Consider the following 22630-nt stretch of genomic DNA (forward strand, 5'->3'; position numbering starts at 1 on the left):
TCTGGGGCACATGATCGCGTACCTTTTTCGTATGTGGATTGGATAGGTGTATGATGCCTGCATATCAACACTTATTCATCCGCCCCGATCCCACGCCGAACTGGCTCGATTCAATGAGAGAGGAAAGGCACAAATACCTCATGCATTCATCCGCGACGAGTCCGTGTTCACTTCAGGATCCGTGTAGTAATGAGCAGAGGGGGAAAAGTGAAGGATTCACTTAGGATTTGACGAAGATTTCATCTGCTCTTTTCGACAGCGAGAGCTTCCAAGCCTGGGCTCGTATTCGCTCTGTGGAGGTGTAGAGTATGGTGTATGGTACACATCCAGACCAAGCCTACGTCGGGCCTACAATGTCTCCAGCCTCAGACCGATTCTAAGCTGCTTGTCATGTCTTGTTCCTCGGACATCCAAGCGTGGGGATACAATTGCTATCAAGAATGTGCCTTTATCCTTCTTACAGACAAAAAGGTGGTGTATATGCCATCTATACTCTATTGCTTTCCCACGTACCTTGAGAACACACGCGATGTTTGACTCCTACCAAACTTGCCGTGAACCGTGACTTGCAGTCTTGCATCAGGCGTTAATGCAGGGTGAAGAACTCGTCTTCCTGTCCAATCTGCACGTTGGTCCCACATATTTGCATACTGTTCTTTGGAATGGTATACACGTCAACACTTTCAAGGACATCGAACGCGGCTTTCTTGTCTTCGGCTGCTCCTGGCATTTGGAAAGTCCACGGACTCAACCTCGGCATGCATGTACAGTATTGCTGGCATCCTCAACGGCATTCTGAAGCATGTCGTCACAAAAGCGGTATGACCTGGTGGTTTGCTAGTACAGTAGTATGGCGGTCGTCCCGCAAGCTCACACCACTCACGAACAAGCCTCGAGCCCCTCTCCTCAAGTTCAGAAGCTCAAGCCTCGAAAAGAGGGTCGGATCTCACGCAGCTAGCCATGCGACTTCTTGTCCCTCGATGCAGCTCGTCTGCAGGCGGATGCAGTCTTTGAGCAATCACGACAGCTTCTCATCTGGCGGTGAAACAATTCGTCCCGGGTGCATCAGCAACAATTTGTGAGCGGACACTGGCAGCCAATACCCGCAATGTCGGACGGCATCAGCCCTGCACGACATGTCTGTCTGTTACACCCAACTTACTATAGCATGCCCTTCCTAGTAAGTTCCTACACTGCCTGCTTTCTCCTTTTCACTGGCCCATATCTTTGCTACAGTACTACTTGCCACGCCACGCTACTACTTCACGATCGCAGCATGGGCGGGCGTTGTTAATGGGAGCCTTTGGTCCGATTTGATTCGTTCGCTACAGACTCTCGGCAGCGATACACCAAACAAAACCCCTGACCCTGCCGTAATCGCTTCCCACCACACCATTCGGCCTGCTTGGTTCCGCATGACTTGGATGTGCAATTGCAACAAAGCTCCCTGAATCCTACCAGGAATCTGCCTCTCTCTCTCCCTCTTGGACTTGGACACCTCCTTTTAATTGTTGTACTGCAACTCGTGTGTCGCGAGTCGCGTGTCTCGAAATTCGAACATCCAGCCTTACCGGTAATCAAACGCGACAAGGAAGCTCCCGGCCACTATCACGGCGACGAAATACACACCATCGCCTTCTATGATTTCCGCGCAATCGCTCGTGTTGAATCTTGGATCGCTCAATGGCAGCCTCTGCTGTCGCAACTGCAACAACTCGCGGAGAGCTCCAACACCGCGAATCGCCCAAACCCGGCACCCAGCCACCGATAGTAGTGTTGGCTGAAAACCGCAGTAAGGGATTGAAGACGCGGATCAGAACCTTGGTTGGCTTTTGGGAGAGTTTGAAATGTGAAGATAGGTCACAAAAAAGCAGTCACGTTGAGAAGCAAGATGTTGTGCCGAAAGAGCTTTGGAGACCTTTCTATAAGGCCTTTGCAGTAGATGCCACAGCGCCTCCACCGAGCTATGAAGATAGCGTACAGGACCTACCCCCAGACTATACGACTACCGATTCGCTCGCATATAAGCAATGTCTACTGCAAGCAGTCGAGATTGTGACCAATAGCAGCGAGACACGCGAACGAAGTTCCACAAGACCTTCGTATCTTTTTGACAGCAAGTTTGATGTGAATTTCAACGTGGAAGAGGGCTTTCGCGAGCACGCCAAGAAAAAGGTGAGAAAAGTTATAGCTTGAGAGCACCTCAATGTCTGGGACGTTTGCTGACCCTCGACTTATCGTGTTTTAGGCCAAGAAAGCTGCTGTGGCTGCTCAAAAGGCTAAGTGGGCAGATAGCGATGACGAGAAAAATGAAGGAGCTGGAGGCGAGGAGAATGGCGGAGGCGGAGGCGGAGGCGGAGGCGGAGACGGAGGTGGAAACTCTGCCGGCGGAGACGCTCCAGGAGGAGGCGATGAAGGTGGAGGCGACGATGACTGGTGGAACGACAGCGGCAACAAGAACGACAAAAAGAAGAAAAAGAAGCCCGCTTGGGAGGTAAGCATGGACCGATTCTAGGTATGGATGATTGGTTGCTAACTAGTGCGGTCAGGAGGCTGAGGAAGAGGAAGAAAAGCGAAAGCAAGAAGAGGAGGGTACTGCTAATGCTGATGCCGGTGCAGGCGCTGGCGAGGCAGAGCCTCTAGATGGTGAGGCCTACAGAACAAATTTTCATCTATTCGACTGACGGCTTCGATATAGACTGGGGAACCTTTGCTACTGTAGGCAAGAAAAAGTGAGTTGAATCTGCGGAGTGCACTTCGACGTTGTCGAGGTTACCTCTCAACATAAGCTCTAGTGTCTTGGATACAGTATACCATTTTAGTGGTATGCTGCAAACCGTCTGCGTAGCAAGGGCATATGTCCGGGTACTCTCGCCAATGGCCGATGCAGACACCCTCTGACTAAGTGAGATATTGACACTGACTCCCTAAATTTGTAGGAAAAACAAAAAAGGTGCGGCTGCTGCGTTTGAACCAGAGCCTGAACCCGAACCACCCCAACAGCCAGAACCAGAACCCGTGCCGGCTGGGGATGTAGCAGCCGATCAAGACTCGGGTGGCTTTACAACGAAGAAGTCGAAGAAGAAAACAGGCAGGAATGCTGACCCAGAGCCCGCCAAAGACCCTGAGCCTGAGCCTGTCCCGAATCCGCCACCCGCAAACGACGACTGGGGCACGTATCCAACTGGTGGTGAGTGAGGATCGCGTATGGCACTTTGACGGGCATTGACGATACTGGCGCAGGCAAAAAGAAGAAACAAACCAAGGGCAAGGAACCTGAGCCTGAGGTGATCCCAGAGCCAGAGCCAGAGCCACCCAAAGAAGAACCCAAAGAGGAAGAAGATGTTTGGGAGTCCTGGGGAAAGAAGGACAAGAAATTGAAAAAGAAGGGCAAGGGCAAGGTATGTGTTGTCCAATTTCTTCTATTGATGATTTGCTTCATTATTTGGCGGAATGCCGGTCGAATTCTAGCACTGATCTCGAGCGCGGCGAATGGCGTGAGGCATGCCGCAGCGCTCCAGAAAGGGGCGAAGAACGATGCGATGCGAGTCTTCCGGGGCGCAGCAGCCGCGGTGGCTCGTGAGCATGGACCTCCGCAATCTCACGCGATTCTATCGATACAAACACGACTCCCTAACGCGAAACGGTCGCATGATCATATTTTTCGTGAAAGGTGTCCAGTATAACTACTGCATGATGCTAACGCATTGCTGCTGGGCAGAACGATCCGGAGCCACCCAAGGACGAGAAGAGCGACATGAAATTTGACGACATCAGCCTCAATGATGACAAGGCTGCACCGAAACTTGATCTGGACTTCGGCAGCAGCAAAAAAGATGCAGGTGCAGAAAAGTCGAGCGGCTTCATCAGCTTTGGAAATTGGGGAACGGGATGGGGTGGAGGCGGTTCTGGAGGCGGTTCATCGTGGGGTTTTGGGGCGGCTGACACTACCGCCACTACTGAAGCTCCAAAGGTAGACACCTCGATCTCAACTGGCTGGGGCTTCGGCCGCTTCGGGGGCAGCAAGTCGAAGAAGGACGACAAAAAAACCACGTCCAGTGCGTTGAACTTCAGCTTCGACGACGATAACGCCATGGACAACCTCGACCTTGGCGTACCCACCGCCGAGAAGCCCAAGGCAGAGGCCGAAGATCCATGGTCAGTGAGTGCGAAAGATAAGAAGAAACTCAAAAAGAAAGGTATCAGCGCAACTGCAGATCCAGAGGCCATTGTTGAGGCTCCGGCGCCTCCACCGCCCGAGCCTGTTGCGCCGCCGCCTGCAGAAGACCCTCGGGGCGGGTTTACGAGCACGAATATGAGCGCGAAGGACCGCAAGAAGGCGAAGAAAGCCGGGAAGACCAGCATGTGGGATCCTGAGCCTGAACCAGTCGTGATCGTCCCAGAGCCCGAGCCTGAACCACCGAAAGAGGAGAAAGAGGAAGATGACCTCTGGTCTTCATTTGGGATGAAGAGCAAGAAAGCTGCGAAGGGCGTCGTGAAAGAGGAAGCACCTGCTCCTAAGCCGGAGTCTAAACCAGAGCCTGTTGTAGAAGCGCCAAAAGAGGACGATGGATTCGCAGGCTGGGGGATTTCGACGAAGAAGGATAAGAAGAAGAAAAAAGGCGCTTTCGAGTGTTCTGAAGAGCCCGCAGAGCCCGCCATTGTCAATGTGCCTCCACCTCCGCCTCCGGAGCCGGAACACCCCGCCAACGACTGGCTTGGTGGTGGATGGGCCGACACGAGCACGAGCAAAAAGAAGAAGGGCAAGAAGGGCGTTGTCGAAGAGCCTGCGCCGCCTGCGCCGCCTTCCCCGCCCGTTGCACATGCGCCCGCCGGTGATACCGATTGGTTTTCTGGTTGGGGTGCTAGCAAGGACAAGAAGAGCAAGAAGGGTGCCACTGCTTTGATCGAGGCTGTGACTAATCCGCCCGCTCCTGAAGAGCTCGAGCCTGAAGCTGTTGTTGAGCCGAAAGCAGACGACGACTGGACGAATAGCTGGTCAACGGGCACTAAGAAAAAGGCCGGCAAGAAAGACAAGACAAAAGGCGTCGTTGAAGTTGTGGACCCGAGTCCTGGCGCGTCGGTCCTTCTTCCAGAATCTGTTCAAGAGAAGTCTGCTGAGGAGGACCCCTGGTCTCCCTGGACGACTGGTAGGTGCCGCTTGTTTTGCAGCTTCTGAGGAATGTATGCTAACCAATCCCGCAGGAACGAAAGCCAAGAAGAAGGGAGCTAAGAAAGAATCCGCATTTGTTCCAGCGCCAGACTCTGGTGATGCTGGTCTCGATGGAAACGCCGGAGCGGACTTGCTGGACATAACTGAGCCGCCTGCTGAAGATCCGTGGAGCTTCTCAACAACGTCGAAGAAGGACAAAAAAGCCAAGAAGGGTGCAAAGGCTGAACCTGAACCAATCGTGGAAGTACCAATCTCTTTGACCAAGACCAAGTCCAAGGACAGCAAGTCTAGTGCGAAAGCACCAGTTGACGACATTCTTGACATTGTCGAGAACATCGAACCCGAGCCTGAACCCGAACCCATCAAAGAAGATCAGAAGGCTAAAAAGGAAGAAAAGTCTGGAATGGGAAGCAGTTCCAAAAAGGAGACATCAAAAGAGAAGAGAGCTCGCGAAGCGAAGGAGAAGAAAGAGAAAGAGGAGCGAGAGGCTGCTGAAGCAGCCGAAGCACAGCGCAAAGCAGATGAAGAAGCATTCGCTGCGGCACTTGGCGAAGAAAACGACCTCGACGACCTGTTGCTCGAGGAGCCAGCACCGCCGCCTCAACCCGCAGACAAAAAGAAATCTTCCAAAGACGCAAAGGCGGACAAGAAGTCGTCCTCTAAAGATACAAAACTGTCCAGAGTCGAGAGCAAGTCAAGCAAGAAATCGGAGCCGAAGGAGGAACCTCCGATCGTCGACATCGTGCCCGAAGAGGATCCAACGCTCTCATTCGACGAGCCAAAGAAGGCAGACGGCTGGAGTTTCTGGGGTTCGTCACTCAAATCTTCCAAAAAAGCCACACCCGTTGCGGACACGAGTAGTAAAATTGCTCCCAACCCGTGGGCCAATCAGGATGCTTCGCTAAACACTGGTTTCTCGAAGACGCCAGATATTTCCTTTGACGACGATGGATTTGGCATCACGGCAATGTCGCCTCCCTCGAAGGCGGCAGGCAAAGACGCGTCGAAACTGAAGAGTTCCAAAGGCAACTCGATACAAGATCGCATCAAGGCTTTGAACGCAGAACCAACGCCAAGTCCAGCTGTCACCAAGAGCGGGAAGTCAAAGAAGATCGATAGCTTGTGGACACCTGTTGCGCCAGCCCCGCCAGAACCGGAGATCATCCCGGAACCAGAGCCCGAGCCAGAACCAGTCGTCGTTGTTGAGGAGAAGAAATCGAAGAAGAGTGACAAGAAGGCGAAGAAAACCAAGGAGCCAGAGATCGCATCACCGCCGCCGCCGCCGATATCACCGCTGCCTGGAGGGTTTCCAACTGACGAATTCGCGGAAGACATTCAGCCAGAACCTGAGATGCCAGCCTCGCCGCCTGCGAAGAAGTCGAGCAAAGACAAGAAGACTTCAAGCAAATCTACCAAGGAGTCGAAGAAGAAATCCGAGCCTGTTGTTGAAGCGCCTCCCCCAGTGGATATTGATGACTCGATGGATCCTCCTGAGCTTCCTACTCCTCCGCCGGAAGAGGTCCCCAACAAGGAGCCCAAGTCAACCAAGAAGGAACGTCCAAAGGTTGTTCGGGATCAGCAATCTTCTTCTTGGGGTTTTTGGGGCGCTACTCCCGCGAAGAAGACTTCTTCCAAAGACAAGTCTGGCTCGAAGGATGACGGTACCCCTTCAAAGGCATCAGAACGACCTGCTGGGTTGTCACGATCAAAATCGGCCCGCAAAGCTGGTGACAAGGATCCCTTGGAGAAGTCGAGCAAGTCTTCGGGTTCGGACAAGGACCGCAAGGAATCAAAGTCGAGGCCAAGCACTTCACGCGGCTTTTCGCTGTTTGGTGGAGCACCAACGCCGTCGCGATCCAAGTCTACACGGGAGAAATCGTCCGGGGTGAAGTCTAGTTCAAGGCGTCATTCTACGGCTGTCGAGGACTCCGGGCTCATCTCACCCCCGCCGGACATCTCAGACAAGGCTGCTAAGGTCCTTGGTCGCTCCAAGTCCACTCGCGAGAAGGCCACTCGCAAGATTCCAGATCCCTATCCAATCGACTCCGACGATATGATTGTTGTAGATGCCGATGTTCCCGAAGATTCTGCCAAGGATATTGATGACCGCAGAGACCGCAAGAAATCTAGCAAGTCGAAGCGTCAAAGTACACGGATGTCTGGTGCTCTTGGAGATTTTGACGAGGACATGGTGGATGCACCAAGAGGTTCCGACGAGGCCAAGTTGTTCTCTGGGCCAGAGGATCTACAATTCGTGGAGAAACCTACACCACCTAGACGAACTTCTACCGCGAAAAAGCGTGGTCTCATGGGAGGTCTACTCGGCGCTTTCGGAGGCGGCTCTGCAAGGCCAACGCCAGAACGAAGGCAGAGCAAGTATGACCCTGACGCTGCCGGCTCACGACGTAAGAGAGACTCCGTCTACGACGACGACTACTCGAAGCGTCTGCGACGAGAAGACCACAAAGTCGGCCGCTCGTCACGCAAAGCATCAGATGGCGATGGCTTGACTGACGCTGCACCCCAGACTGATATTGATGAGGATCGCGAGCGGCGTCGCCGTGAACGTCGGGAGAGACGTGAGCGGGAGGCTGCTGAAGAAGCGGATCGAGCGGCCAGACATAAAGAAAGGGAGGATCGTCGTCGTGCTCAAGCTAGAGAAGAAGAAGATCGACTTGCAAGGGAAGACGAGGAGCGGCGACAGCGACGGCGCGATGAGCGACGGGCTCGCAGGGAAGAAGAAGAAAGACAGCTGCGTGACGAGGAAAGGGCGCGCGAAGAACGTCGTGAACGTCGCAGGGAGAAGGAAGCCGCTGCTGCGCGACCTGTGGCTTCAGATCGCCGACGCTCATACATGGACAATCCTGACGATGAAGAAGCTCGTCGTATTCGAAGAGAAGAGCGCCGTATGCGCCGTTCGGTAGACGTGGGCGCAGGTGGAGGAGACAAAGATCGGCCACGTCCATCGCGTCGTCGTTCTGACTATCCAGTCGCGGAAGACTACTTTGGCACTACGTCCAGAGGTGAGCCAAACCCTACCTCTCCTCATGCTGACCCTCATGATGTTGCTGGTTTTGGTGTGGCTGCGCGTTCTCCTTTCAGTCCTGTTGCTCACGCGATCAAGACCGGCGGCGATAAGACACGTTCGTGGGTCGATAGCATCAACGATGAACCGCCGCCACCACCTCCTGTCGAGGGAACGATTGTGGACGCACCTATGCACTTTGCAGCGGATCAGACGCCAGATAGGTACGAAGATGAACTTCCTGGCACCGCGCGAGAGTATCGAAATCGCAAGCGACGAGACGTCGAGGATGAAGAAGATGACATGAGAAGGCGTAGACGCAGGGAAAGAAGGGAGGCTGAAGGTGTCAAGTCTAGCGACGGATCCTCGCACGACCGTCGGCGAACCTTGGCCTCTGGCGCAAGTGGCTATGGAGACATGGGAAGAGCTTACGATGCAAGACCTGCAATGCCAGAACGCAGGGCCAGCAAAGGCGGGAGCTGGCTGAAGAAGATGGCAGGACTGTGAGGTGCATTTGATGTGGCAATCTACATTCAGCGGATCTGGATCGATGTGCATTCGATTGGAGTTTTGGGATGGTCTGGTTTATTCTTTCGGAAATGATACCCTTCTCGCAAGCTTGTGGCTGTAGGAATGCATTGATTGCAGGACAGCCACCGATGATCAACGATGATATTTATAGTAGCATAGCTATACTGAAGCATACCTATTCGCGCCGCAGGTCTTCTGGCCAACTACTTTACTCCTCAACTCGGAACCTTCTCATATAAGTACATCGGCCGCACTTGAAAATAGCAAATGCTCTGGTCAAGACGAAGCTATTACTCAGAGTGAGGAGTGCTGAGTGCTGGTACCCGCAGGCCCATTCAGTTCCCACCAACGACTATGCCCGACACCAAAGCTATCATGTCTCATTCACGCATCGTCGCGGTTTGACTCGTGAGACCTATCTACTTACAACAAGACTTCCTATCGCACTCCATTCGTCGCTGTACTGCGACCTTGACAATGTTCGGTCACTACATTGCGGCAGACAGTGCACACCCAACGGGAGGCCTCAAGCGCCCATCGCCAGAAGGCGAACTGCATGCGTCGAAGTCCAACAAGAGGCCACTTTGCGATGCGACTCGACAGCATCCGACTGCACAAATGACTGAAAGCGAGCTCGATGAAACAGACGACAGTGACGAGGACCCATACCAGACTGACGAAGACTCAGATCCTGAAGCATTCGCTCTTCTCGAGGAATTCATTCGTGAGCTGACAGCGGACCAACCCAAGCGATTCTCCAGGAATGATACCCTGGCTATTGCTCTTCAAGCTTTGCCACGATATCTCTGGCCCATCGGCGAAGAGACTTTTCACCCGAACTCATGAAGCTCGGGAAGGCGAAGGTGTTCAGAGGTATGACGATGCCTCGGCTCCCGTGGGACGACGACGCTGCCCTGCGATCTTTCCATCTCTCAGTGAGTGGCTGCTCCATGTGGCGGCGGTCGATGGACGGTGAGAGCGAAGATCCAGAAGAGGCCGAGAACGATAACCAATCTGAGGGCGTGCCTGGGCCCGGAGATGACGGAGAGAATGTGCGCGGACATGTCTTTTCTACTGCTGTCACAAAGGGTCACTTCCCTTACATCCCAGAAGTGCATCAGTTCATGATACTTTTGCGCCTCTTGCATGACGCTCGGCAGGAGAAGGAGAAGTCTGAATAGGTAAATCTGGGAGGACCAGCCAGGTATGCTGAACAGCTTTGGAAGGGTCAGAATCTCGAAGAGAGACTCTTTGCGAAAAAGACGGCGAGCTCGAGGACATGTGCACGTTGCTCATCAATTCATTGATAGTTAAGGCTAGCACGTGTTCGTCGCCGCCCTGTATATCATTTCATCCTCGACAGTGCATGATCTTAATTTTACACGCTACTGTAGTGTGTTATGCATCGATCCTCAAATGCGCGAGGAATCCGAACCGCCATCAATGCACCGCGAGCGCACTGTTTGCTTTATGATCGGGTCCAGTACGTCTCCTCCTTCCAGCGCCTTTCTACCGCGACAGAATGCCTTTCACTGTGCCTTCCAATTCCACGTTGCCTTTAACTGCCATCTCATTGATACCGTTTGCTCCGCTACCCTCCTGGAGCCAACGAGCAAGCATGTCGTTTGACTCTTTCGGCTTGATATCTGGCGATGCCGTGCCGATGGTGATGTGTGCTGTCTTGTTGGTGGTCTGGAACTGCTCTGTGCTGCCGTCGAGAGGCTGGAGACGGACGATGAATGCCATACACCTGTTGTCCCAAATGAGGCGCTCGAGTCGCACGCTACACGCACCAAGCTTGGGATCTGGAATGGGGAATGCGCGCTCCTCGGTGGGTGCTGAAGCTTTTGCGTGAAGGTCCGTCAGGTGTGCCCAGGTGTCCTGGTGGTCTGCCGCGCTGGCGCGATGGATCAGGGTGACGTGAAACTCGGTCTGGAGGCGACGAGTGTTCTTGAGCTGCGTGAACATTCTGGAGACTTCTGCTGGTGCGTCGGCGAACATGGCGTTCAGGATGGCATTGACACGTGCCGCTGGCACTTGAACGGCAAAGTACTCCACCTTCTTCTCTTTTGGCTTGGGCTGATTGCCATTGGACTGCGGTCGATTACCATTGTGCTTGTTGTGTTTCTTGTCAAAGCCCTTGATTTCGTGCTTGATGTCGACTTGGTAATCGTTCAGCGCTGCATCAATTGCAAGGTCCATGTCGTCAGGGGTTGGCATGTCCTGGCCGCCGAACAGCTTCGGATATTCTGTGTACAACCGCGTGACGACCGTTTCGAGATTCTGTCTCGAGGATAGTGTAGGATCGAGATCGATGACTATATCGAAGCCGTCATCCGGAGGAGCTTCGTGATTGACTGGCTCGAATCGATGTAGGAAGCCTTCCATGATGCCAATAATTTCTTCCGGACCTTTGCTGGTGTGGATGGTTTGGTGATTGTCACCTCTCGAAAGGACTCTATCTCGCAGCGCCGTTCGGATCTGGTCGTAGTTGCTACGGTCATGTACAAAGTGCAGTGCAACGAATCTTGCATTCGGTACTACCTTGGAGACATCGTCAATGAGCTGCTGTCGCTCACGACGCTGGTGGTTGTTGCGATCAGCGATCATGGCATTCTCTTCAGCAAGTGCGTTGCAGCATGCGGCCGCGAAAGCCTGAGGCTTTCCACGCTTAACAGTGATGTTATCGTTCTGGATGTGGCCCCATCCAAACAGCTTGACCAGACCAAGCGCTACAGTTGTCTTGCCGCAGCCAATGGTGGCAACCGGCACCAGGATCACATCCTTTGTGACTTCGTCGCTTGAGACTTCACCTTCCGCTGCCTCCGCTCGAATGATATCCGCACCGGTAAGGCCACGAGATTTGAGGAAATCGTCACGCATCTTGATAATGCCATGATTGTTGTTGTAGGCTTTCGCAAGCTCTTTATTTGCGTGCAGTTGGCGTCGCGCGAAGAGGAGATAGTCCTCGGTGATCTTCTTGTGCTTCTTGTATTTTGGAGGTCGACCGGCGATGACAGCCTTGGTGCACTCGCGCCATTGACGATACATCAGGTAAGGCTCTTCAAACTTGTACTTGAAGAACCAGTCATGCCACGCATTGGTATTCGCTTTCGATTGGCATCGAATGACGAAGCCCTCTGTGTCGCGGCCGTCAAAGTTGCCGGTCTCGGCGACTTGCTCCAAGAAGTGATGGACGTCGTTGATATCATGCTTGATGAGATAGGTGGTCTTCTTGAAGCCCCACTCATCGGCGAAGCGGTCGACCAGGTGATGAGGGTAGGTTGCGAATTCGGGAAGATTCAGGTTGATTCCATGGAGATAGAGACCGGCTGCGTCGGGAGTGTATTCGAGCACGTGCTCCTCGAAGGCGTCGTCGCACAGCTCGGCCACGGCAGTCGCGTTCATCTGTCGAAGTGTGATGGCGAGGTCGTGCTTGGTCTTTCCCACGCGTGCAAGATGCCGCTCAACCCAGCGCTCACCAGCTGCAGCATGACTGGTTTCGACGTCAGCGCGGGCCCCGGTGGAATGCTTGCTGCAGACAAGAAGCGCTCCGTCTTCGAGGCCCGCCAGGAAGATGATGCACCCGTTCTCCTTGACGCTGAGCTCATAGGGACCGCGGGTGTTGGCTTCGACGTTCGGCCATTCGGTTTCGCGCGTCTCGCCGTGGTTGAAGAACTTGTCGTAGCCTCGGACCGCGATCTCCGGCGTGCCTTTTCGGGTGGTGGTGGTGAAGAGGCCTCGGGCGTAGGTTGGCAGATGGGGCTTCTTGTAGTCCCAGTCGTGCATTTTCCACGAGTCGACGGTGATGTCGGTGCCGTCGACGGCGAAGGTGCTCTTCTTGCAGGAGAAGCCGGCTTTGCCTTTGCTTCGACCCTTGTTTGCCTCCAATGCGCGGAGCATTTCGGCCACTTCATGCGAGTCTTGCGCCTTGTATGGCGCGCCTTCATACAGCGACGCCATCATGGTGGAGGAGAGTCCAGTGCTTTCGAGTGCTGTGCTGTGTGTGCTGTGTGTGCTGTGTGTGCTGTGCTTTTCTCGTCCTTGTTTTGGATCGGCAAGAGGCGCCCCGCGCAATTGCCTTGCCTTACCTTGACTCACGTTCCCAAATAGACACCGCTGCGCCTGCGCCTGCGCCTGCGCCTTCCTGAAATCACCGCCAGAATAATAATGTTGGAAGGCTCGAAGGTGGAAGGTGGAAGTTGCACCGCCTCAGTGTGTGGCTGAGACTACTAAACCGCCTTCCGTCAAATTTTGATGGCAGCAAAGCAATTGCCTTTGTCAGAGGCCGTGGTACTACCGCCAGGCACACCGCTGACCTTTGACACCTTGAAGCCGGTAGAAGACATACAATGATGTGGTGTTGCTGCCCTCCGATGATAGCTGGGCAACCTTCCTCGCAGATATGGCCTCAGAGTCACCACTGCATCCGACCACGACATTTGCAGACAACGGCTAAAAATGAACGATCACACTGACAGATTGTCTATCCGCTCCTCCACGTGCTCCTCGTAGCCGACCTTGCCCAATTTCCGCTCGCACTCTTCGAACCCACCGACGTGCGCTTGTGCACCATCGAACACTTCCGCGATTTCTTCCAACGAGTATCCTCGAGTTTCCGGGAAGACGAAGTATGTGATTCCGAGGAATACCACCAGAAAGCAACAAAACACGATGTAATATTTCCATCCCTAAAGGCAGCACATGCCAGCGTCAGCACATGCATCAAATCTTGCATATCGCCTCGAAGAAGTGCTTAGCCTTGGCGGTACTCACAATGTTCTCAAGGCCGATCGGGTTGACGAATGCTGCTATTACGAGCGAGCAATAAATCGACAGCAGCTCGCAAGTTAAGCCTTTGGATCTGCAATTCATCAGCTCTGAGCAGAAGCATGCCAGCAGTCCGCACATACCTGATGGAAAAGGGAAAGATCTCTGTGGGATACGACATCAGCAGTGGCGTGTAGCTGACATCGTAGCCGAGATAGAACAGGAAGAGCATCACTATCACAACAATGCCAGCTGACTGAGAGCCCGTGTCGTTGTTCACCGCCGAGCAAGCCGTCCAGATGATGTATGAGATCAGCATTACAACGCCGCTGAAATTGAACAAGAACCTTCGACCCAGACGATCTACCAAAAAGGCTGCAGACAGCGCCACTGCGAAGTTAAAGACTTGAAGCAGGCCATTGATGAGTGTTTGTATGAAGGGATCCGTAATCCCAACAGTGTCCAGTACCAGCGTCAGATAATAGGAAACGACTCCGATCCCATTCCACTGGGCCATGGATCCAAGAGCTACAGCGATGAAGAGTCGTTTGCGATTTCCCGGCGTGGCGATTAGAGTGCCCCAACCCGTTGCTTTCGCCTGCTGCTCCAACTTGATGGTCTCGACTATCTCGCTCATCTCACGTCTGACCAGTGGGCTTCCCGTATCGCCGCCAGCGTGGTATTTCGCGAGAATAGCCACCGCCTCTTGATTGCGATCCTTTGAGATGAGCCAGCGCGGCGACTCGGGTAGCCAGTAGAAGAAAGCAAGCTGTACGCTTGGGTATCCGGCTTGCAAAATGGTCTACGAAAAGCGAAGGATACAAGGTCAGCACATGTCTCGGACACGAACCCATTAGACTTACTGGGATGCGCCACGCCCACGTCGAGGCGTAGTCTTGCGTGCCAAAAGTGGTCCAGGAAGCTAAGATGGCGCCGAGGTAGTACAGTGTCCAGTATGCGGAAGTGTATTTGCCACGGTGAGTCGGATAAGACAATTCTGCGAGCAGCAACGGGCTAGGCTGTGCTGCAAACATGCCAGCCGCTCCGACTACGAGCCTGGACACAACAAACTGGGCTAGAGTTGTAGAGGTCGCTTGAATGATGGTCGCGACTATGACTCCGAATATTCCCGTCAAGAGGACTGCTTTGCGCCCGAATCGGTCAGCCATTGTCCCGACAATGGGTAATGCCAGCACGGATCCAATGGACTGCGCGGCATTGACCAATCCTAGGAGCGCTCCAGATGGTTTGCCGAAGTATTCTTTCCATTGTGGCAGAGACTGAAGACCATTCATGAGAGATCCATCGTAGCCTGCAACACTGGATGAGAGCAAGGGTACAAGCAAGATCAAATTCAATTTCAACAAATGTGGCTTCTGAAACCAGTAAAGTCCATCTTGAGGCAGCACTTCTGCAAGTGCTCTTCCCACAATCTTTTCGTCCTTCATGATAGATGTCTGTCTGCTGTACTGTCACGAAAGTGGCAGATCATTCACCGACAGGTCGAGGGATGTCTGCTACATGTACCCTTATGAAATCAAGCGAGAATCGAGATGCAGTGGGCAAATCATTAAACTACCACAGTTGCCGTTGTCTTTCTGGCGCGAAACGACCCCAACCCGGCTCTGCGGCAATTTCTCGGATGGTACATACTTTTCTGGAGAACCACGCGATTGTCCCCAGCATGATGCGGAGGCATGAAGCATGGGGCTCCACATCACGCTATTCGAGGGCGACTGTCGACCTGCAGACGGAATGCCGGTTTCGGAGATTCCTGAACTGTTGCTATTCCATTCAGGGGATTGGATGAATAGTGATGATGAAGGGCTGAGACAACTTTGCCAGAATAAAGTGGCTTCATGTGACAGTTGATGAGTTCGACACTCAATTACTCAACACCAGCTATCATCACCTTGAAGACATCTGGCTTGGCTGCTTTGACCAACTCGAATGCATCCTCGGCCTCCTCAAACTTGAAGCGATTCGTGATCAGTCGCTTTGCGTCCACCTTACCAGAAGCCACCAGATCGACGGCTTGCGGGTAGCACCCTGTTGTGTACCGAATGGACCCTTTGATGTTTAAAGCTCTTATGCAAGCCGTGGTGATTGGAAACACAACGTTCTCCTTACCCATACCTGCTTGAACGTAGGTGCCTCCCTTTTTACACACGAACACGCCTGTTTGGATGCATGGCTCGGCTCCGGTACACTCTAGTACAACATCTGGCCCTTCTCCCAGATCGAATTCTTTCTTGATCAATGCCGCAACTTTTTCTTGATGCTCCACTGGATCTGCACCTGCATCCGGTCTGGGCGGCAGGTAAACACCATCAGCGCCAAAGCTTTTCGCGAAATCCAGCCGGCTCTGAACGACATCGATCCCAATGACTTTCTTCGCGCCCCAAGCTTTTGCTACTGCCTGACACATGACTCCAATCGGCCCACATCCCATGACGAGCACTGTTTGTCCCGCTCGCACATCGCCCACTTTACAAATCTGTACTCCCACAGCCGTCGGCTCGACGAGCGCCCCTTCCTCCATACTCATATGCTCCGGAATGGGATAGACGTAGTCCGAAGCGACGAGGTAGTACTTGGCAAGCGTCCCATCCCAAGGCGGTGTCGCAGCAAATACGGTATCCGGACACAAATTGTATGCGCCCTCTCGACAGTAATTGCAGTGCCTACATGGCACCCCAGGTTCTATCGCCACTCGATCTCCCACTTTGACATTCTTGACCGCGCTTCCGATCTCGACTACCGTACCGGACGACTCATGACCGAGAATGATTGGACTTGTGAGCACGAAATCTCCTATTCGTCCTCTTTGCCAATAGTGAACCTGGCGAATCGGGTTAGCTTGGTATTTGGATTTGTATATGTATAGAGGCTTCGAACATCAGAACCGCAAATTCCTGTTTGATGGATATGGACGCGCACATCGAAGGGATCTCTTAGTTTCGGAATCGGTCGATTTTCGAATAATACGTCTTTTACTGCTCGTAGCACAAATGAGGGATTTTTCTCGTTTTCTGTGATTGTGGTGGTCATGGCTTGGGGATGGGAGTACCTCGCAAGCAAATCACTGAGATGTTTCAAATGAAGCAGACGACAGGAGTTGAAAGGGACCACCTGACTGGATGCTCATACTAACACAGCCTTTGCCATCTGTCGGCAGGGCAGGTCCACACCTGATGTCCATGGAGCCTGAGAGCTTGTTCGCCAGACCTTCCTCCGGCTCGAGTCATTCACTTCAAACGCCGACGTTGATCCATCCGACGAACCTTCACTTCCAAGAACGAAGTGGTAAACACTGACAAAAAACCTTTCCGCAAGCTGGAAGTCGTACTCTCAACATTATATCTTCTTTATTATCCATCATGGTCCATTGCACTTCATCGACAACCTTCAAAGCATTTGCCGAAGCTACATACATACAGTATGCAGCACTGCGGCGTCTGTCACCCTTGTTCCCCACTGGCTAGGGTAGCTGTCGGTCGACTGTCCCTGCACTGCATCCCTTTGAAGGCCAGACCGGAGATTCTTGGCGAACTAGTCCCACTAATGGTTCCACTTTCTATGTTAATTTTGGTGGTGCGGCGAACGCCGATTAGGCCTTCCTTTATAGCCGACCTCGCTCCGGACAGGGTGTCGATTAGGGTTAGCAAGGAGGGTGGTTTATAGGCCGCCGCACCCTTAGAGATTGACTTTGCTAGTTAAACCTAAGCAAGTAAAGGAATACAATGCCGCTAAGCACACTAAAGCGAGAGGTTTGTAGACTATAGACCTATAGAATGTAGATACTAACTCATATAATAGCTACGTACGCACTTCCGCACTAGGGAAGAGTCTCGTTAGCGCCGCAGGCTCCGCTCGAAGGGTATTAAATTAAGCGTAGAAGAGGTACGGCAGCTCGTACTACTACGAAGTCTATTAAAGTAGCGATTGTCGACTGCTAGTAACTAGTCTAAGGCAATTCTTAAGCGCCTTAATAAGGTAGAAGCGTAGGTAAAGGACTTAAGGGTGGATTTGAACGTATAGCAGTAGTAGCAAGCGTAGGCCGCACGTAAGGAGGTTAAGAGCGTAGAAGGCTCTTAAAGTAAGGAAGAGGTTATTAGAGCCTCCGAGTTTAATCAGTTAAAGGCTAATCTAGTAGATTTAACGACGGAAGTAAAGGCAATAAAGGCGTTGTTGTTGTCGTTGTTCTAGGCTTAGTAGAAGGCCTTTAAACCGGCGTTGCAATAGCTAAAGTACTCGTAGAAGTTGAGTATAGTTTATTAGCAAATATAGGCCTTTAAGCCTGTCGATAGCTCCTTATATCCTTAACGTTATACTAGTCGTAGAAACACACCTTACAAAGGTTGTATTCCGGTCCGCAAACAAGGCAGGTTTTAGTAGCATTAAACGCTCGAGATCTACCCTTCTTAAGAGGCTACTATTTAAGCTTCTAAGCCGTACGAGTAAGACGGCATAACTAGCACCTCTTAGGGCTAACAAGCGTACGTTTCTTAGTGTATAGATAGCTATTATTAAGGCGAGGCACCTTAGCAGGTAGATCGTCGTCTTTCTTAAACTAATAGCGCCGTAGCTTCGGTAAGCCCGCGTTATAATTAACGTATGTATATCCGCCTATAAAGCGACCTCTATACTATAGCAAAGTAGACCTTAACTCGATAGCGGCTCTTAGTTCTGCGTCTCGGATAGGACCTAATATAGCCGCTCCTTGTTAGACTAAATTCTACGCGAGTCTTATACGGAAGTCGCGTTGCTAAGTAAGTACTAGATCCCTCACATTCTTAGCTATTGCGGCGTTGCGGCAAAGGAGATAGGAGTTAATAACAGCCGCGTCTAAGAGGAAGTAGAATAGCGAGTACTACGGCTTAAAGGCCTTATGCTAAGTACTACAATAGTACCTAAGCTAGTCGTAGATATCTACACCGCCTATATAGTCGTTATAGAAAGCGGCGTATTTAGGTATATATTTGGCTTCTTTGCCTTCTTGCTAGTAGGGGCGTACGTAGGTGCGAATATAGCTATTAGTGTCTCTCGGCTTCCGTCGTTCCCTTAGTTCTCGGTCTACTAGCTAGTATCCGGTAGTTAGCATTTGAACCAGATTTCTGTCCTGCCAAAGAGGGGCAGCTACGTTATAAATTGCCCGGCAAAGCTGTATATCGAATAGGAAACGCGTCGACTTACGATGTAACTTAATAGTCTTACTAGAGGGTATAGAAAACTCGGCGCCTGCCTATAGCTAACTCTTAGAGCCTATACGTACCGTACTAGTCGCAGCAATACTATAATGCCGCAGTATCGCAAAGAGAGGTATGTTATTAAATAGATTGTCTAAGTATATATAGTAGAACCGGCGTTAGAAGGGCAATTGTAGCAAGAGAGATAGTACTACCTTATAAAGCCTCGATAACTGAGACTTTAGGTTAATAGACTGCGCTATAAGTAGCTCGGAGGTACCCGCTAGTGCATTCGCGTAGAGATTGGCGTACTTATAAAAGCTCGGCGGTAGGTTAACCTTCTTATCTATACTAACATTCTTCGCCCTTCTACGCCGTAATCCACTATTATCGCTATTAGATCTTCTAGTACGACGGTTGCGCTGACTCCGCTGCTTTTTTTAAGTCTTAGAGAGCTCTTTATAGACGAAAACTAGTCCTTCGAAGTTATTAGGCACCCTTACCTTCTCGAACCCCTATTTCTTAGTTAGGCTTAAGAATAGCTAGTTTACAATAAAGCTAGTATAATATACTGCTAGTATATAGAAGCCAATCGGATACGGCTTGCCCTTTATCATTATTATATAGTAAGAGCGTCTAGTAAAACGTACGAGGACTTTATCGAGGCTAACGTTAGTTCTAGGTACGTAGATCTTCGCGATTTAGCTCCTTAGCTTGTTAGCTAACTACTGAACCTATATCTACGGCGGGTTGCCCTTATTCGACTCGACCGGCTCGCTATACTATAAACAACTCTTTAACTGCTTAAACCTTCGATCGGATATATTCTTAGTAATAGAATGCGAAGGCTAGTATCTATTAGTCCGCTAGAAGTCCGATTTGTCGCTTATTTAGATAGCGGACATATAAACGATGATTCTAATAAAGATCCGCATCTCGTATAGGTACGTCTTCTTCTACTTCGCGCCTAATACTACGGTCTTAATAACGCCGCTGCTATTTATCTTCTTAAAGCGTAGATCTCGCGTATACTCGTTAGTATAGCTTGCTAACTTCTTATAGACCTCGTTAGTCTACAACTGCTAGAAATAGCGTATAGGTATATCGAATACGTCCTTAGAAGTTAGCTTCTCGAAGGCCTTGCTACTATAATCTACGCCTTCGAAGAACACCTTATTCGGTAGCAATAATACCTCCGGCAAGCAGTAAGGCCCTTCTAAAGGCGTGTATCTTACACTATCTATAAACCTCGACTAATTAGGTGCCTAAGTAAGGCTACTAACGTCCAATTTAGTCTCCTATATCGATATACTATTAATAACCTCTCTAGTAACTAGCGGCTTATCGTCTCGTCTATTCGGCTCGTATTTTACACTATAAGCGGCCCTAATCTTCTTACAACCTGCGACTATCTCCTACGACTTAATCTCGTCTATTTCCTCTTCCGGTTCTACGCTAAGCGTACCTATATCGTATACCGCATCGTTATTAATATTAGACTAGTGTCTATCGTCCTCGTCGAATACGGCGGCATTAGAATACTAAGAAGAAGCTATTATTACATAAAAGAGCTAGGAATAGGCTTCGAGCCTTAAAAGTTAATCGCACCGCTAGCGAGTTAGAAACAGGCCGAATACGGCGGCAGAACAAGAGGCGGAAGAGTGGACATACACTATCCTAAAAGCGTACCCTGTAAGCGACTATTTACTATACTATCTACAGCGTAGTGCGGTCCGGGTACCCTTGCTATACAGGGGACGCTGCATGAACGCTCTTGTTCGTCCAGTTTTCAAAGGGCAGGCACAAGCTCGAAAGAATTGCGTACAGCGAATCTACCATTTACACAACGATCTGGTAGTTGGCCTCCCTCAGTTCTAGAAACCCTTCAACTCAGTCCCATATCTCCATCAACCTACCACAATGCCCCTCGCAAAGCCCTCAAACATCAACACCCCCGTCCTCTCCCAATTCAACCTCACCGGAAAAACCGCCGCAGTAACCGGCGGAGCGCGAGGAATCGGCCTCGAAGTCGTCCGAGCCCTCGCAGAAGCCGGCGCCTCCGTCGCCTTAATCTACACAGCCTCAAGTAACGCTGTAGAAACCGCATCAAAAATCTCTTCCGAAACCGGCCAAAAAGTCGTGGCCTACAAATCCGATGTTCGGGATAAAGATACCATTACCGCAACGATCAACCAAATCGCCCAAGATTTCGGGGGTGGTTTGGATATTTGTGTTGCGAATGCGGGGATTGCGAGCCATTTTGAGGGGTTGGAGTATACGGCTGAGCAATGGAGGGAAATCATGAGGGTGAATCTTGATGGGGCGATGTTTACTGCGCAAGCTGCGGGCAAGATTTTTCAAACGCAAAAGCAAGGGGCCGGGTTCGGGGCGGGATCGATGATTTTTACGGCTTCGGTTTCGGCGCTTTTGGTGAATGTGCCGCAACGACAGGCTGCGTATAATGCTTCGAAGGCTGCGGTTGTGCATTTGGCCAAGTGTCTCGCTGTGGAGTGGGTGGATTTTGCGAGGGTGAATTGTATTAGTCCGGGTTTTATTGAGACGGAGATGTTGGCGGTGCATCCGAAGGAGTGGAGGGATCATTGGAGTCTTTTGGTGCCAGCCGGGAGGAATGCTGAGGCGGCGGAACTCAAGGGGGCGTATGTTTTTCTTGCGTCGCAGGCTTCTTCGTATATGACTGGGGCGAATATTGTCATTGATGGGGGGTATACACTTCCGTAGAAAGGGAGGTGAGATGCTGAAGTTGTGGTTCTTTCGATTCTGTCACACGTCAATTTTATGCGAGAATGTGTACGCATCGAAACATGTTCTCTCTCATTGACTACGCCTTCCCTGCGCTCCCACACCGGTGCATCCAGAGTTCCGTAAGCTTGGCAACTTTGTTTACACCTTCCTCCATTAATTTCGTAATCACGGTTGTCGGCGCAGCCTCTTTCAAGTAATTGTTATAATCCTCCAAGACCAGCTTGTTAACATTGATCTTCGAGCATCCCCCTTTGATACACTTCGTCATGATATCCTCCGGGAAATCATTCGTACCATGTAAAACCACCCGCACATCCCTCTTTTTACAGTCTCGATAAATCGACTCCAGCCTGTCATATTCCAACACCGGCCCCCGCTTCCCATACTCACCATGCACATTTCCAAAAGCCGGAGCAAGGAAATCCACACCCGTATCCACAAACTCTTCAATCTCCTCCGGGGTCGTCAAAAGTCCACTCAAATCAGCCGTATCCGCAATCCCATCCTCACCCCCTTCAATCCGACCAGGCTCCGCTTCCGTCGAAATCCCGCGTTCATGACAATACGCCACAAGCTCTTTCGTCAAGCGAAGATTCTCTTCTTTCTCATAATGCGACATGTCCACCATGATGGAATCGAATGGAAGGTTGTCGGCCGCATATCGAACCATGTCTTTGTCTTGACAGTGGTCGAGGTGGACTGAGATGGGGACTTTAGCGGCTTTGGCTGCGATGGCTGCGGTGTGGATGAGAAGGCCATTGCTGAAATTGATGGCCCAGGGGAAGAATTGGAGGATTAGAGGAGATCGAACGTTCTCTGCTGCTTTTATTAAACCGAGGATTTGTTCGATGTTGTAGCTGGGACTTCTTAGGATGTTTTTTATGATAGGATTCCTGGAGGGTTTCTCACGCGATGGCCGCTATAACTCCATAGCCTTCTTTCTCTGCTTTGGCAAGAATTTGAACGGTCTTGTTCGTTGCGAGTAGTTCTTTTGCAGGCATGCTTGCTGAGTGATTCGTCTCGCGAAATTCAATGCTTACTTACTGTCGAGAGCAGTGTGAGCTTGCTCCAACCTCTGTACACATTCGAATGTGACCCGCCACGAGGCTTCGGCTGAAGTCACAAACAGGGACCCATGTCCCTTCCATGCGTTCTACGCGTGATCTGCCACCGAGCGAT

The 22630-nt window shown here is 51.4% G+C and overlaps 8 protein-coding genes across 8 annotated transcripts; 4 read left to right on the forward strand and 4 right to left on the reverse strand.

Moving 5' to 3' along the window:
• Nucleotides 1-1108: 1108 nt before the first annotated feature.
• On the forward strand, nucleotides 1109-8934 carry MYCFIDRAFT_212874 (uncharacterized protein; the record flags this gene model as incomplete). The annotated part of the gene is made up of 10 exons (XM_007922666.1): nucleotides 1109-1180; nucleotides 1984-2175; nucleotides 2249-2494; nucleotides 2550-2646; nucleotides 2699-2732; nucleotides 2940-3190; nucleotides 3244-3401; nucleotides 3722-5150; nucleotides 5206-8196; nucleotides 8298-8934. The coding sequence occupies 10 exons, from the start codon at nucleotides 1109-1111 to the stop codon at nucleotides 8309-8311; spliced, it is 5484 nt and encodes a 1827-aa protein (XP_007920857.1). The 3' UTR covers nucleotides 8312-8934.
• On the forward strand, nucleotides 8219-8913 carry MYCFIDRAFT_209504 (uncharacterized protein). The gene has a single exon (XM_007922667.1). The coding sequence runs from the start codon at nucleotides 8391-8393 to the stop codon at nucleotides 8703-8705; it is 315 nt and encodes a 104-aa protein (XP_007920858.1). The 5' UTR covers nucleotides 8219-8390; the 3' UTR covers nucleotides 8706-8913.
• On the forward strand, nucleotides 8935-10068 carry MYCFIDRAFT_209505 (uncharacterized protein). The gene has a single exon (XM_007922668.1). The coding sequence runs from the start codon at nucleotides 9207-9209 to the stop codon at nucleotides 9573-9575; it is 369 nt and encodes a 122-aa protein (XP_007920859.1). The 5' UTR covers nucleotides 8935-9206; the 3' UTR covers nucleotides 9576-10068.
• Nucleotides 10069-10238: 170 nt separating this feature from the next.
• On the reverse strand, nucleotides 10239-12695 carry MYCFIDRAFT_62403 (uncharacterized protein; the record flags this gene model as incomplete). The annotated part of the gene is made up of 1 exon (XM_007922042.1): nucleotides 10239-12695. The coding sequence occupies one exon, from the start codon at nucleotides 12693-12695 to the stop codon at nucleotides 10239-10241; it is 2457 nt and encodes an 818-aa protein (XP_007920233.1).
• A 503-nt stretch (nucleotides 12696-13198) lies between these two features.
• MYCFIDRAFT_27689 (uncharacterized protein) lies at nucleotides 13199-14947 on the reverse strand (the record flags this gene model as incomplete). The annotated part of the gene is made up of 4 exons (XM_007921641.1): nucleotides 13199-13420; nucleotides 13506-13593; nucleotides 13643-14301; nucleotides 14363-14947. The coding sequence occupies 4 exons, from the start codon at nucleotides 14945-14947 to the stop codon at nucleotides 13199-13201; spliced, it is 1554 nt and encodes a 517-aa protein (XP_007919832.1).
• A 415-nt stretch (nucleotides 14948-15362) lies between these two features.
• Nucleotides 15363-16561, reverse strand: MYCFIDRAFT_85679 (uncharacterized protein). The gene is made up of 2 exons (XM_007922416.1): nucleotides 16398-16561; nucleotides 15363-16341 (listed from the first exon to the last, which is right to left on the reverse strand). Exons 1-2 carry the CDS (start codon nucleotides 16548-16550, stop codon nucleotides 15388-15390), a joined length of 1107 nt encoding a protein of 368 aa, XP_007920607.1. The 5' UTR covers nucleotides 16551-16561; the 3' UTR covers nucleotides 15363-15387.
• Nucleotides 16562-20516: 3955 nt separating this feature from the next.
• Nucleotides 20517-21506, forward strand: MYCFIDRAFT_209507 (uncharacterized protein). The gene has a single exon (XM_007922669.1). The coding sequence runs from the start codon at nucleotides 20609-20611 to the stop codon at nucleotides 21425-21427; it is 819 nt and encodes a 272-aa protein (XP_007920860.1). The 5' UTR covers nucleotides 20517-20608; the 3' UTR covers nucleotides 21428-21506.
• Nucleotides 21507-21527: 21 nt separating this feature from the next.
• On the reverse strand, nucleotides 21528-22452 carry MYCFIDRAFT_75274 (uncharacterized protein; the record flags this gene model as incomplete). Its single annotated transcript, XM_007922161.1, has 2 exons — nucleotides 21528-22308; nucleotides 22361-22452. The coding sequence occupies 2 exons, from the start codon at nucleotides 22450-22452 to the stop codon at nucleotides 21528-21530; spliced, it is 873 nt and encodes a 290-aa protein (XP_007920352.1).
• Nucleotides 22453-22630: the final 178 nt, after the last annotated feature.

The sequence above is a fragment of the Pseudocercospora fijiensis genome (genome assembly GCF_000340215.1).
Source record: "Pseudocercospora fijiensis CIRAD86 unplaced genomic scaffold MYCFIscaffold_1, whole genome shotgun sequence".
NCBI lineage: Eukaryota > Fungi > Ascomycota > Dothideomycetes > Mycosphaerellales > Mycosphaerellaceae > Pseudocercospora > Pseudocercospora fijiensis.

Bases quoted from the DNA above. Each gene is read 5' to 3' on its own strand.
- MYCFIDRAFT_85679 (XM_007922416.1), bottom strand. From the start codon at position 16,550: ATGACCACCACAATCACAGAAAACGAGAAAAATCCCTCATTTGTGCTA. The intron at 16,342-16,397 runs GTTCGAAGCCTC...CCGATTCGCCAG, and splicing joins CAGGAATTTGCGGTTCTGAT to GTTCACTATTGGCAAAGAGG.
- MYCFIDRAFT_209507 (XM_007922669.1), top strand. From the start codon at position 20,609: ATGCCCCTCGCAAAGCCCTCAAACATCAACACCCCCGTCCTCTCCCAA.
- MYCFIDRAFT_209504 (XM_007922667.1), top strand. From the start codon at position 8,391: ATGCACTTTGCAGCGGATCAGACGCCAGATAGGTACGAAGATGAACTT.
- MYCFIDRAFT_209505 (XM_007922668.1), top strand. From the start codon at position 9,207: ATGTTCGGTCACTACATTGCGGCAGACAGTGCACACCCAACGGGAGGC.